The 14,202-nt window shown below is 65.0% G+C and overlaps 1 protein-coding gene across 1 annotated transcript; it reads left to right on the forward strand.

Moving 5' to 3' along the window:
• The first annotated feature begins 288 nt into the window (after positions 1–288).
• On the forward strand, positions 289–11,158 carry FXYD1 (FXYD domain containing ion transport regulator 1). The gene is made up of 9 exons (XM_054010505.1): positions 289–384; positions 2,554–2,672; positions 5,010–5,074; positions 6,788–6,820; positions 7,127–7,201; positions 7,595–7,631; positions 7,809–7,858; positions 9,737–9,775; positions 10,313–11,158. Exons 3-8 carry the CDS (start codon positions 5,017–5,019, stop codon positions 9,757–9,759), a joined length of 276 nt encoding a protein of 91 aa, XP_053866480.1. The 5' UTR covers positions 289–384; positions 2,554–2,672; positions 5,010–5,016; the 3' UTR covers positions 9,760–9,775; positions 10,313–11,158.
• The last annotated feature ends 3,044 nt before the right edge of the window (positions 11,159–14,202 follow it).

The following is a 14,202-nucleotide window of genomic DNA, read 5'->3' on the forward strand; positions in this document are numbered from 1 at the left end:
CTGTCACCCTGACAGCCCCACGGATACTCCAATACACCAAGCCAAGTCAAGTCCCACACACACACCATCACAGGCCACACAGCCACATGGACACACTGACACAGGGGCATCAACACACTGACAGAACCACACCCACCCTCCACGGGCTGCTTCGTCCCACCCCACCCAGATCCCGCTATGGGGTACAGTTACGAAATTCTGCCTGAATTGACACCCCCCGCCCCCTTCCTCCAGACCCACCCCCACTGCCCCCACCCACTGCCTGGTCCCCTCCCCCACTCCCTCAGTCCCACCCCACCCCCGCCCCGCTCCGGGCCGGGCGCTCCCCGCTGTCCGGTCCCGCACTCTGCGTTCGGCCGGGCTGACAGCTGCGAGGGGAGCGGGGTAAGGGGCGGCCAGGGGGCTTGGGGGAGACGCGGCAGGGGGAGGGGGAAAGTCCCGTGCGGAGAAAGGGGCGGATCGGCTGGGATCTGGGCAACGGGAGGGGGGGCTCTGCCCCCCATGGAGGGGGGTCTAACTACGGGGGGTCTAACGGGGAGGCACCGCCCCCCAGGGAGGGGGGGTCTAACCACGGTGGGGTCTAACCGGGGGGGGCTCTGCCCCCCGGGGATGGGGATCTAACCACAGGGCTCTAGGGTTTAACCCCGGGGAGGTCTAATGGGGTGGGGGCACTGCCCCGCAGGGGGGGGTTAACCAGGGGGGTTCTAACGGGGGGGGCACTGCCTCGGGGATCTGCCCCCAGGGAGGTGGGTCTAACCCTGGAGGGGTCTAACAGGGGGGGTCTAACCCCGGGGAGGGGGTTTAACCAGGAGGTGTGTCTAGCAGGGGGCTCTGCCCCCAGGGAGGGGGGTCTAACTATGGGGGGTATAACGGGGAGGCACTGCCCCCCAGGGAGGGGGGTCTAACCACTGGGGGGTCTAACCGAGGGGGGCTCTGCCCCCCAGGGATGGGGGTCTAACCAGAGGCGTCTAGGGTTTAACCCCGGGGAGGTCTAATGGGGTGGGGGCACTGCCCCGCAGGGGGGGGGTTAACCAGGGGGGTTCTAACGGGGGGGGGCACTGCCTCGGGGATCTGCCCCCAGGGAGGTGGGTCTAACTTCGGAGGGGTTTAACAGGGGGGTCTAACCCCTGGGAGCGGAGCGGGTTTAACCAGGAGGTGTGTCTAGCAGGGGGCTCTGCCCCCAGGGTGGAGCCTCTAACCACGGGGGGGGTCTAATGGGGGGCTCTGTCCCCAAGAGAGGAGAACCTAACCATGGGGGGGTCTAACAGGGGGTCTCTGCTCCCCAGGGAGGGGTTTTAACCTCAGAGGGAGGGGGCTTAAAAGGTGGGCTCTGACCCTAAGGAGGGAAAACTAATCATGGAGGGGTCTAACTGGGGGGCTCTGCCCCCCAGGGACAGGGGTCTAATCACAGGGAGGTCTAATGGGGAGGCTCTTCCCCCCAGGGAGGGAGGTCTAACCCCGGGGAGGTCTAACAGGGGGGCACTGCCCCCCAGAGAGGGGGTTTTAACCAGGGGGTTCTAATGGGGGGGGCACTGCCTGTAGGATCTGCCCCCAGGGAGGTGGGTCTAACCCTGGGGAGGTCTAACGGGAGGCTCTGTCCCCCAGAGAGGGGGGGTTTAACCACAGGAGGTTCTAATGGGGGGATGTCTAACCCAGGGGAGGGTTGGTGTGATGCCTGAGGGGGGCAGGGAGGAGGGGATATTTTGCAGGGGGAGAGGTTAGGGATGTACCAGCACCTCAGGGGAATGTTTGGGGTGCTCAGGTGGCCCCCGACTCTGCCCCAGGGGCTCATCTGACAGGCCTGGTCCAGAGGCAGTTGTGCCTGTGGGAGGGTCCATCCCCCCCTGCAGTGGGAGGCAGCTCCCCCTCCTGGATCTTGGGGTCTCCCCATGGCCAAGTCCAGCCATGACACCAGCTCCCTCCCCACCGGGCCTGTGGTGCCCAGTGGCAGTGAGTTCCACAGGCCAGTGGTGGGACAAATGGCCCCATGTCCTTGGGCCAAGAGACTGGTGGGGAGACCCCATGGCCTGGCCTGTCCCACTGACATGGCCCCACTCCCCCAGTGCCTCCCTTGGGGCTTCTTTCCAGGTAGCAACCGACACCTGGTGACATCTGTGTGGACAAGGGGGCAGTGGCGGGGGAAGGATTCAGGGAGAGGGATGGGGTGAAGGGGGTTGTGGGTGCAGTAATGGGGTAGGGATGAGAAGGGGCAGGTATGTGGCATCAGGGTCAGGGGTCCTAATGCTGGGTCGGGGGACCCTCCTTCCCTCCTGAGCTGTGGGGGGGCCCATGTCCCAGCCTGGAACAGAGCTGCCGTAAAGCTGGTGGGGGAGTTGGAGGTGAGATCCAGCCGCCCTGGTGTCCCACCAGCCCCCGAACCCCTGCCCCAGGCCTGCCTCGGGACAGTCACATGTGGCAGGACTCTAGGGCCGGGGTCTCAGCCCAGGCCGGGTGCCCCCTGGGGCTGGTAGCGGCCTGGGCTCAGCTGAGATGTGAGCCTAGCCGTGGGTGCTGCATGCCAGGCCAGCTGAGTCAGGGGTATTTATACTCCAGCACCGTGGGGCCTGGGTATATTTAGACAGGCTGCTGGGGAGCGCAGAGACCCACCAATCCCAGCCAGGGCTACAGCGGGTGTCTGGCAGCTCTCCTCAGAGAGGGGGCACAGACAGAAGGTGAGTAGGGGCCCTACTTTAACCACTAAACCCCCTTCGCTCCCAGAGCCGGGAGAGAACCCAGGCGTCCTGGATCCCAGCCCTCCCCTGCTAGTCACACCACGCAGGTCCCTTATTGAGAGCTCCCATCCTGTCCGGGGCTTGTCAGGCAGCCAACCCAGCCGAATTTAGCTGCTTTAATCTCTGCCCCTGAGCCAGTCCCCGTGGCCCACGATAACGCCCTGTCCTGCCCAGCCGCCAGCGAGAGGCCCAGGCCCGAGCGCAGGGGTAGGTGCAGGGGCTGTGGATCGGGACTGAGGGGCACCGGCAGAGCTGTGGGTGGGGGCAGCCCAGGGCTGGGATAGCAGGGGCTGTGGGTCGCGACTGAGGGGCACCGGCAGAGCTGTGGGCTGGGCGGACCCCAGGGCTGGGATAGCAGGGGCTGTGGGTCGGGACTGAGGGGCACCGGCAGAGCTGTGGGCTGGGCGGACCCCAGGGCTGGGATAGCAGGGGCTGTGGGTCGGGACTGAGGGGCACCGCAGAGCTGTGGGTGAGGACAGCCCAGGGCTGGGATAGCAGGCGCTGTGGGTCGGGACTGAGGGGCACCAGCAGAGCTGTGGGTGGGGGCAGCCCAGGGCTGGGATAGCAGGGGCTGTGGGTCGGGACTGAGGGGCACCGGCAGAGCTGTGGGTGAGGACAGCCCAGGGCTGGGCTAGCAGGGGCTGTGGGTCGGGACTGAGGGGCACAGGTAGAGCTTGCGGGAGGAGGGCTCGGATAACGGGGGTGCAGGTTGGGAGTGAGAGGCACCAGTAAGCTTGGGGGGGGCAGGGCTCGGGTAACAGGGGCTGCAGGTCGGAAGTGAGGGGCGCCGGCAGAATGGGGGTGCTGCGGGGCCCAGGCAGAGGCAGGCCCCAGGGGTGCTGACATGTAGTGGCTGTGGGGCATGCAGGCTGGAATGTTCTCTGCTCTGTGGGGAGTGGCGGGGGGGGGGAGGGTGGCGTGCAGCGTTGGGGGGGCCAAGGCGTAACTCGGGGTTACGGGTGCCCAGTGCCAGGGATTAGGCTGGCAACTGCAAATCCCCTGGGTTAACCCTTTATTGACTGCAGCCAAAGCAGGGACAGAGGGGAGGTGGGTAATTACACCCCCTCCCCCATATCTCAGAAGGGGGTCCTCTATCTGGGGGGGGGGTAGAGACCACAGAGATCCCCACTCCCCTTCCCACCATGTGTCACTGCTGGCAGGTTAGACTAGGGGGCTGGGAGCCAGGACTCCTGGGTTCTCCCCCAGCTCTGGCAGGGGAGTGGGGTGCAATGGTTGGAGTGGGGGGCACAGATGTGTAGCTGCAGGCTGAGTAGTGCTGGGCAGGGAGATGAGGGGGAGCCACCCCCACCCCCCCAAGCGCAGAGGGAGCAGAAGCCCGGGCAAGGCTGGTGGGACTCAAGCTAGGGCCAGGGTCCTCTCTCCTGCCCCCTCCTCCCACCCTGGGGTCTCCTGGCTTGGGGTGGAGGGCAGGGTTATCATCCGCAAACACTGCCTGGCAGGCTAGGGGGGGTACAAGGCCACATCTCTATGGTAACAGACCTTTGGCCCCCAGCAGACCCACCAGGCCGGGGCTGGGTGTGAATGACCCTGGCCCTGCCCCCAACCCTGTCATGGATTGTACCCCTGCCATAGCCCCACCCCCAGTACCTTCCATCCCATCCCTCCAGACTCCCCCCATCCCTGCCACAGCTCCACCCCGCCCCCCACTGCCTCACCCACCAGCCCTGTTTCTCCCCCCCAGTACCTCTGACCCCCACCCCTTCCATGGCCCCACCCCACCCCCTGTGTCCCGCACCCCAGCCCTGCCCCCCAGTACCCCACTCCCACTACCTCCCACCCTGGCCCTGCCACGGCCCCACCCACCAGCCCTGTTTTTCCCCCCGCACTACCTCTCACCCCAGCCCCTGCCCCCTGTACCTCCCCACCCCTTCCATGGGCCCATCCCCAGTGTCCCCCCACCGCAGCCCTGCCCCCCAGAACCGCACCCCCCACTACCTCCCACCCTGGCCTGGCCTGGCCCGTCCCCACTCTGTCCCTGCCCCTCAATACACCCCCACCCCTGCCACAGCCCCACCCCCCAGTACCTCCCATCCCGGCCCTGCCCCCCAGTAAATCCCCACCCCGGTCCCTCCCCACGCTCCATGGCCTCACTGTACCCCCTCCGCCCCCATGATCCACAGTCCCTCCCTTTGCTTCCCCCCTCCTGTGCCTTGCCAGGGCCTCACCCTCCCCTCTCGTCCCTCCCTGGCTGTTCCTGTTCCTGTTCCTGTGTTCCCCTCCCTTCTCCTGACCCTCTGTCCCTTGGTGTCTCAGCAGGACAGACATGGGGACACGGATCCTGCTGCTGTTCTGCTGGGCCCTGCTGGGAGCAGCCAGCGCTGGTGAGTGCCGGGGGCACGAGAACACAGCGGAGCTCCCAGAACCCGGACCCCAGCCCCAGGGCCAATGGCATGTCATTGGGGACATCAGGCTGCCAACCCTCCAGGATTGTTCTGGAGTTGCCAGGCATTAAAGATAATGTCATGTGATGAAACTTCCAGGAATTCATCCAACCGGAGTTGGCAACCATATGGGAGAGAACCCAGGAGTCCTGGCTCCCAGCCCCCTGCTCTAACCACTAGACCCCTCTCCCCTTGAGGACAGCACCCAGGATAGCTCCAGCCCCGGTGGATCAGGAACTCGGGGTGCAGGGGACTTGCAGTGGTTTCCCTCATGCACAGGATTTGCAGTTTGGTTCAGGGCCCCCCCCCGTCCCCGCCCCATCCAGCGCTGCTGGGCTCCAGCTGCTCCCTGGGCCCTCAGTGCTCAGACATCACCGCTGCCCCCTCCCCCCACAGGCTGTGCCTGCCTCGCCCCCTTCTCCCAGGCTCTGGGTCACTGGGAGGGGCTGGGGCTTTTGTGCACCAACCAGCTCGCAGCTTGGAGGGAGCCCAAATTACAGAGATTCAAAAAGCTCCAGCCACCCACTCAGCGGGGGGGACATGGGAAGCCGCCAGTGTGGGGAGCACAGCCTGGGGGAGCCAGCAGCGCGGGGGTGGGAGGGAGTGTGGAATCCCAGCAGTGTGGGAGGGGGCAGTGGGGCAAGTGGGGATGAGGGGAGGAATCCCAGCAGTGCGGGAGGGGACAAGGGGGGAAATCCCAGCAGTGGGGGAGGGGGCAGCAGGGCCCGTGGGGAGGGGAGGAGTCAAAGAAGTGGGGAAGTCCCAGAAGCAGGGAAGGGACAATGGAGTGGGGGGGGGGAGGAATCCCTGCAGCGGGGGAGGGGCAAGCAGGGGGGAGGGGGGAAGAATCCCGGCAGCGGGGGGAAGGGGGGAGGAATCCCGGCAGCAGGGGGAGGGGGAGATCTAATCCCAGCAGTGGGGGGGGGGGGGGGGCTGTATGTGTGTGGCCTGGGGAGGTCTAATGGTTACAGCAGTGAACTAGGATTCAGGACCCCTGGGTTCTAATCCCAGCTCTGCCCCAGACACCCTGTGGGACCCTGGCACCCATTCCCTGGGCCAGCCAGTCCCCCACCCTGGGGCTGGATGGGAGCCAGCACCCCCTGAAGGGCCCCAGGAGGTGAGGGGAGTAGGCTCAGTGTGTCATGGGAAGATGCTCACTGCGGTGCCCACGGGGCTCCCTGGTCAGCATGGGGGGGACTCCGCCAACAAGCAGTCGCGGGGCAAGGGAAGAGTTGGCCCGTCTGCCTAGTGCTGGCTGCAACAGGCTGGGGTCGGTTTCACTGCGGTTTTTTTGGGGGGGGTGTCTTTTACACCCCTCAGAAATGTAGCTACTCCCAGGGAAGTGTTCACATTAGACCAGCCCTAGGGGCAGGACTCTCTGTCCATGGCTTGGGAGTGGGGTCTAGTGGTTAGAGGAGGGGGAGGGGATTGCTGGGCACCAGGAATCCTGTGTTCTGTCCCCAGCTCTGGGAGGGGGGGTGTGGGATCAGGACTCCTGGGTTCTTTCTTTGTCACTAGGAGGGGATTGGGGCCTAGGGGTTAGAGCAGGGGGGGCAGAGAGGTTAGAGTGCACTCTGTGTCTCTAGCATCTCTGAATCCCAGGACAGAGAGATCCTTAATGCCTCTCTCTCTCTCTCTCTCTCTCTCTCTCAGAGCCTCCCAAGGAGCACGACCCCTTTATCTATGGTGAGTTGGAGGGTCCCAGGGCGGGTGGCTGCTGAGCTAGGCCAGGTGCTGGCACCTGCTGGGAGGGGTGGGGTGGGGGGTGTCTGTCTGGTGCACTGAGATTAGGTCTCTCTTCGGGGCCAGCTGCAGCATCTCAGGTCTGACAGCAGGGAGCAGTGCATGTCTGCACTGACACACACAGAGCAGGGCCCAGCCCCTCCAGCAGGGGGCAGCAGGGACACGCACATGTACAGTGGTTGTGTATCAGTGTCTCTCTTTTTGGGGGAGGCAGGTCCCTTCTCCCCCTGAGCCAATCTCTCCCCCCAGACTATCAATCCCTGAGAATTGGAGGCCTCATATTCGCCGTCATCCTCTTTCTGCTGGGAATCCTTATCATCCTCAGTGAGTATCCAGCGCCCCCTGGAGGGAAAAGGCCCCATGTCCCATCCCCCTGAGCCAGCCAGTTGCTCAGCCAGAGAGGAGGGAGAGTTTTGGGGGGCTGGTTCCTCTAGGTGCTGCCCCTGGGGCTGATTGGACACCAGGTCCCTTCAGCCCCATAAATCCAGAGCTTTGGCTCCATCTGTATCTGCCGGGGGGGGGGGGGAGAGGAGGATGGCTAACCCCCACTGTTCCCCCAGCCCCGTTTCATTAACTACTACTCAGCACCTCCAACCTGCCAGACCCTACTCCCCTCCTGGAGCCGGGATAGAACCCAGGAGTCCTGGCCTCCCATCTCGCTGCCCCCTGCCCCGCCATCTCGCTGCCAGGGGGTATTTACTGTTTTATCCTTTCTAGGTCGACGCTGCCGTTGCAAATTTAACCAGCAACAAAGGTAAATTACCCCCCCAGCCAGCAACGCACCCTAGGGACACCAGGGGGCTGCAGATCAAGAGTGAGGGGCTCCGGCAGAGCGGTGGGGGAGGGGAGCCCGTTGCTGGGTTGGGAGTGAGAGGCACGGGCTGTGGGGGCTGAGAGCACAGGGACCCATGTAATGCTGCTGTCCCCCCAGGACTGGTGAGCCAGACGAGGAGGAAGGGCCTCTCCGAAGCTCCATTCGCCGTAAGTACCAAGCACCCTGCAGTCTCCCCCAGTGTCGGATTAACACATGGGCCCACGGGGCCTGTGCCCAGAGGCCCTGGTCAATTTGGGGGCTCCTGCAGGAGCGCTGGAACCTGTGTAGAAGGGGGGGCCCACCAGTGCCTGAAGTGTGGCCCTGCCCCCTGCTCCTCCTCTTCCGCCTGGGGCCCGCCCCCTGGCCAGGCCATAAGCTGGAGCTGCCCGGGGACCCTGGGTCGCTTGTGGGGAGTCCTGGACCCTCCACCTGCCCTGGGTGGGGGGACCCGAGAGCAGCCACCGGCCTGCCCTCCTGGGGAGCACCACCCAGGGCAGGTGGAGGGTCTGGGGCTTCCCACAGTGGCTTGGCGGCTCCAGGGCCAGCCTTAGGGGTGGGCCACCCAGGGGGTGCCCTGTAGCTGTGCAGAGGTGCGTACTGCTGGCTGGCAGAGGCGATGGGGGGGCACCCAGATTTCTCCCTGCTCTGGGGTGGGAGGGGAGTGGTGATGCCCAGATACCACTCACTCCCCACAACCGCCCTCCAGGCCCCCTAGGGGGTTGGGGTGGGGAGGAGCAACACAAGCGCTCCGTGTCCAGGTCACTTTCCCCACCTGGGCTGTGCTGCGAGGCATCAGGACCTGCTGCTCCCTGCAGCCCAGGTGGGGAAAGTGACCTGGCTGTGGGAAGCCCTGATGTTGCTCCTCGTTCCCCCCTTCACAGCCCTCTAGGGGCCCCGAGGAGCAACGTTGGAGGAGGGAGGGAGCAGCAGTGCCAGACGCTCAGTTTCCCCATGTGGGCGCAGAAGGGAGTGCGGGGGTTGGGGACATGGGGGGGGGGGGGGCACAGGGCAGGGGTTGGGGGGGCGGAGTGGAGTGCAGGGGTTGGGGGCACAGGGCAGAGGTGAGGGCATGGGGGGGCACAGGGCAGGGGTGCGGGGGCGCAGGAGGGGAGTGCAGCGGTTAGGGGCACGGGGGGCACAGGGCCAGGGTGGGGGGGACACGGGGCTAGGGCGGGGGTTGGGGGTGCAGGGGGGCACAGGGCAGCACAAAGTAAGGGTGGCAATATACCATATACCAGCCATCCTTACTTCTCCGCTGCTGGTGGCGGCGTTGTCTTTAGAGAGTGGTTCTCAAACGTTCATCCTGGTGACCCCTTTCACACAGCAAACCTCTGAGTGCAACCCCCCCCTTATACATTCAAAACACTTTTTTATATATTGAACACCATTCTAAATGCTGGCGGCAAAGCTCGGTTTGAGGTGGAGGCTGACAACTCACGACCTCCCATGTAATGACCTCGCAACCCCCTGAGGGGTCCCAACCCCCAGTTTGAGAACCCTTGGATAGAGCCAGCAGCCGTTGTGCCAGGCCAGTGCTTAACTTTGTTCGGCTGAGCCCAGAACCTCTTTCAATACAAATTAAGCACTGGGGGGAGACAGCGGGGCCCTGGGGAGTGGGGAGACCATGGGGGCCAGGGATGATGGGGGGTGGGGAACCTGTGGGGCCAGGGGCAATGTGGGGGGCAACATGCCCACAGGGGCCAGGGGCACCATTTCCCCTAAGGTCAGCCCTGGGCAGCTCTTACCAGGGCCTGGCTCCAGCTTCTGGCCTGGCTTGGCCTGGCAGGGGGGAAGGGGCAAAGGTGGGGGAAAGGAGAAGCAGGGGGTGGGGCCCCAGGGTGACGGGGAAGCAGTGTGGGGGACCCAAAAGTTCTTTGTGCCAAGGGCCCCAATAAATCTTAATTCACCTCTGCCGCCCCTGTGTGACACCCGCTGGGGGAGGGCGTGGCCAGGATGCCGGGATCTTCCCCCCCGCAGGGCTGGTCTGTCTATGATCTGACACCAGATCCCCCCCAGGCACCTGACTCCTTGACTCTTCTCTACAGGTTTGTCCACCCGGATGAGATAGGCGGGCCCAGAGGCTGGTGAGTGGGGCAGGGGGAATAGATGGGACATGGGGCCCTTTCCCCCAAGGGAGCCCTAGCAGTGCTCAGTTTGTGCCAGGGCTGAGCCCCGGCACCTCCGGGCTGGGCCGTTGAGAGCCCCGGCACCTCCGGGCTGGCTGCATTAGTTATGAGTGTTAAAAAATGGCTTGAGCCCCGGGACCTCTTTCACTCCAGATTAAAGACTGGGCGCTGGCTCTCATCGGGCCCTGGGGGAGGGGGATGGGACTGGCTGGCTTAGGGAGGTGGGGAATGGGGCATGGGGTTTTCCCCTCTAGGGGGTGCCGTCTCCTATGAGTTCTGTGGGTCCGAATTCCCACTGTGGCAGTCATCCACATTACATAGAGACCAAGGTTGGGAGCCAGGACACCTGGGTTCTATCCCCTGCTCTGGGGGGAGAGTGGGGTCGAGGGGGTTAGAGCAGGGGGGCTGGGAGCCAGGACTCCTGGATTCTCCCTTGGGTGGGGCAGTGTTGCTCATTGTCCATACATAATCCCTTCCCGTTTGCTCTCTGTGCAGGTCTCCCCAAGGCGCAGACCCCTCCCTGGATATGAAGAGTGACCCCCTCTTCCCCAGTCCCATGCTGCATAGCCGTAGCACTTAGCCTAGACCAGCCCCCATGCTCTGATCGCAGCCTGCAGAATCTGATCCCCTCCAGCAGGGGGCAGTAGGGACATACACACAAACACAAATGGCAGGTCTCATCCCCTCCAACAGGGGGCCGCCGAGACACACACACACACACACAGAGCGCAGGGCTTGTCCCCTCCAACAGGGGGCAGTAGGGACACACACACACACAGAGCGCAGGGCTTGTCCCCTCCAGCAGGGGGTGGCAGGGATGGACGGACAGACACACACACTTGGCAGGTCTGATCTCCTCCAGCAGGGACACACAGAGCAAGGCCTGTCCCCAGCAGCAGGGGGACCCCCCCCACACTCTAGGGGTGCTGCCTTTGTGGGCTCTGGGCAGCGATGCCAAGAGCCCTGTGTGTGAGGAGTGCAGGGAGGGGTGACTGGGGGGGGGGGCGGCTAGGGTGACCAGATGTCCCGATTTTAGAGGGACAGTCCCGATTTTTGGGTCTTTTTCTTATATAGGCTCCTATTACCCCACAGCCCCGTCCCGATTTTTCACATTTGCTGTCTGGTCGCCCTAGGGGTGGCAGTCGGGGTCCCTGTTGAAGTGTCCATCATGGGGCTGTGGTGGGAACAGCTGGCTCCCACCCCTGGGTCAGGGCTGATCCCCTCCAGCAGGGGTCAGTAGAAACCCCCCCGGCCTCTGCAAGTGTCCCTGTGTCCAGCCGGGGGCGCTGTCTGTAGTCGCTGGCCGGAGACGGCTTCCCAATAAACGCTACCTGCCCCCCATCTGCCTCCTGGCAATTACTCCCTGGGGTGGGAGTCACTGCGTCAGGCACTGAACCCCTCCCCACCCTTGGCCTGCACTCACCACCCCCACCCCCGCTGCCAAGCTTGTTCCCCAGGCCTGGGCTCCCCCCAGCTCTGCCAGTACCCCTCACCCGCAGCCTGCTCCCATTCCAGCCCTGGGCTCCCCCCAGCTCTGCCGGTACCCCTCACCCGCAGCCTGCTGCCATCCCAGCCCTGCTGCCCCCCAGCTCTGCCGGTCCCCTCACCCGCAGCCTGCTGCCGTCCCAGCCCTGGGCTCCCCCCAGCTCTGCCGGTACCCCTCACCCGCAGCCTGCTGCCATCCCAGCCCTGCTGCCCCCCAGCTCTGCCGGTACCCCTCACCCACAGCCTGCTGCCATCCCAGCCCTGGGCTCCCCCCAGCTCTGCCGGTACCCCTCACCCGCAGCCTGCTGCCATCCCAGCCCTGCTGCCCCCCAGCTCTGCCGGTACCCCTCACCCACAGCCTGCTGCCATCCCAGCCCTGGGCTCCCCCCAGCTCTGCCGGTACCCCTCACCCGCAGCCTGATGCTATCCCAGCCCTGCTGCCCCCCAGCTCTGCCGGTACCCCTCACCCGCAGCCTGCTGCCATCCCAGCCCTGGGCTCCCCCCACTAGCTCTGCTGGTACCCCTCACCCGCAGCCTGCTGCCATCCCAGCCCTGGGCTCCCCAAAGCTCTGCCAGTACCCCTCACCCGCAGCCTGCTGCCATCCTAGCCCTGCTGCCCCCCAGCTCTGCCGGTCCCCTCACCCGCAGCCTGCTGCCATCCCAGCCCTGCTGCCCCCCAGCTCTGCCGGTACCCCTCACCCGCAGCCTGCTGCCATCCCAGCCCTGGGCTCCCCCCAGCTCTGCCGGTACCCCTCACCCGCAGCCTGCTGCCATCCCAGCCCTGTGCCCCCCAGCTCTGCCGGTCCCCTCACCCGCAGCCTGCCGCCATCCCAGCCCTGTGCCCCCCAGCTCTGCCGGTCCCCTCACCCGCAGCCTGCTGCCATCCCAGCCCTGGGCTCCCCCCAGCTCTGCCGGTACCCCTCACCCGCAGCCTGCTGCCATCCTAGCCCTGCTGCCCCCCAGCTCTGCCGGTACCCCTCACCCGCAGCCTGCTGCCATCCCAGCCCTGTGCCCCCCAGCTCTGCCGGTACCCCTCACCCGCAGCCTGCTGCCATCCCAGCCCTGGGCTCCCCCCCCAGCTCTGCCGGTACCCCTCACCCGCAGCCTGCTGCCATCCCAGCCCTGGGCTCCCCCCAGCTCTGCCGGTACCCCTCACCCGCAGCCTGCTGCCATCCCAGCCCTGCTGCCCCCCAGCTCTGCCGGTACCCCTCACCCACAGCCTGCTGCCATCCCAGCCCTGGGCTCCCCCCAGCTCTGCCGGTACCCTCACCCGCAGCCTGCTGCCATCCCAGCCCTGCTGCCCCCCAGCTCTGCCGGTACCCCTCACCCACAGCCTGCTGCCATCCCAGCCCTGGGCTCCCCCCAGCTCTGCCGGTACCCTCACCCGCAGCCTGCTGCCATCCTAGCCCTGCTGCCCCCCAGCTCTGCCGGTACCCCTCACGCGCAGCCTGCCGCCATCCCATCCCTGGGCTCCCCCCAGCTCTGCCGGTACCCCTCACTCCTGACCTGACCTGCAGCCCCCCCTCTCCCCTCCCTGGCTCCAGGTTACCGGTGCATGGTCTGTGGTCGCGGACAGGCCATTCCAAGGCGCCGTGGGGCAGGGGCTGGGCCAGCTAGAGAAGCTGCCCCAAGAATCGTGCGCTGGGGGCGGGTCCTGTCCCAATAACTGGCTCGGGTTTGGTGGGATCCCGGGGGGGGGGAGGGGGGATGGGTGTGTGTGTGTGTGTGTGTGGTGGAGGGGGGACCCTGATCCCTGGGAGGTGCATGAGCAGACACAAAGCAGGTTTGATCCCCTCCAGCAGGGGGCAGCAGGACACATGGCACACACACACACACAAACTTTGTTAGGTCTCAGCTCCCATGTTGCTAGTCCTTGACCCAGCAGAGGGGTCCATGTGACCCAGGCCCTGGCGCTGTCCTGTGACCCCCCAACACGAACGCCCATGCCCCATTGCACATGAGGACTGTCTCCCTCCTTCTGGCCAGTGGGGGGCAGTATCCCCTTGAGATTTTACCCACAATCCCCCAGAGCTCTTGGCCCAGCCCTGCTCAGGCTAGGGACAGCCAAAGGCCTCTCTGGGTTAGGCTGAAATAAATGCAGATATACAAATGAGCCCAGGTAGTGATTTGCATACATTTATATCCCCCGCCCCCCATAGCCTTCACCCAGTTGGGCCCGTCAACTCCTGTGGCTGGTGGATCAGAAAACTGCCAAAGGCCCTTTCCCACTTGCCTCAGTTTCCCCTCCCCCACTGTGGCTGTTTAAACAGAGTGCTGTGGGGCAGGGACTGTCTCAGGGAAGGTCTTCACTAGCAACGTTAAAGCGCGGTGTAGTTAACGTGGCTGTGTAGTCACGGCACCACCGCTCTCGCTGTCTACACTGACACTTTACAGCACTGAAGCTTGCAGTGCTCAGGGGGGTGTTTTTTCACACCCCCCCGAGCGAGAAAGTTGCAGCGCTGTAAAGTTCCAGTGTAGACAAGGCCTCACTGGGTCTGTGCAGTGTGTGTGTGTGGGGGGGGGGGGGGGGGGGGCTATATGCACACAGAAGAAGGCAACTTCTCTGATGAGGTTATTCCATGTTTGTCCGAGGGAGGGGGGTGTCTGTGCATCTTTGACTGATCCCAGCACTGGGAGAGGTGGGATACCTAACCCAGGTTGATGGGCACATGGGGCAGCTCTGAGATGGTGGGGCAGGGGAGTATGTGGGGCCGGTGGCTGCATCTCCGTGCTGGACGAGCTATCTCACTGTGGCTTTATGTGCGGCTGTTCACCAGCTGCCCCACCCCAGAGGTGGCTGCATCTCAGGGCCAGGAGAGCCATCCCTGGATATCCTGCTCGGAAAGCCCTGTGGAGAGTAGCGGTAGCTGTGGGTGACGGGGGGGGGGGGGGGAAGCACG

The sequence above is a fragment of the Malaclemys terrapin genome, chromosome 21 (assembly GCF_027887155.1).
Source record: "Malaclemys terrapin pileata isolate rMalTer1 chromosome 21, rMalTer1.hap1, whole genome shotgun sequence".
NCBI classification, from domain to species: domain Eukaryota; kingdom Metazoa; phylum Chordata; order Testudines; family Emydidae; genus Malaclemys; species Malaclemys terrapin.

Bases quoted from the DNA above. Each gene is read 5' to 3' on its own strand.
- FXYD1 (XM_054010505.1), top strand. From the start codon at position 5,017: ATGGGGACACGGATCCTGCTGCTGTTCTGCTGGGCCCTGCTGGGAGCA. The intron at 6,821-7,126 runs GTGAGTTGGAGG...CTCTCCCCCCAG, and splicing joins GCACGACCCCTTTATCTATG to ACTATCAATCCCTGAGAATT. The intron at 7,859-9,736 runs GTAAGTACCAAG...TCTTCTCTACAG, and splicing joins TCTCCGAAGCTCCATTCGCC to GTTTGTCCACCCGGATGAGA.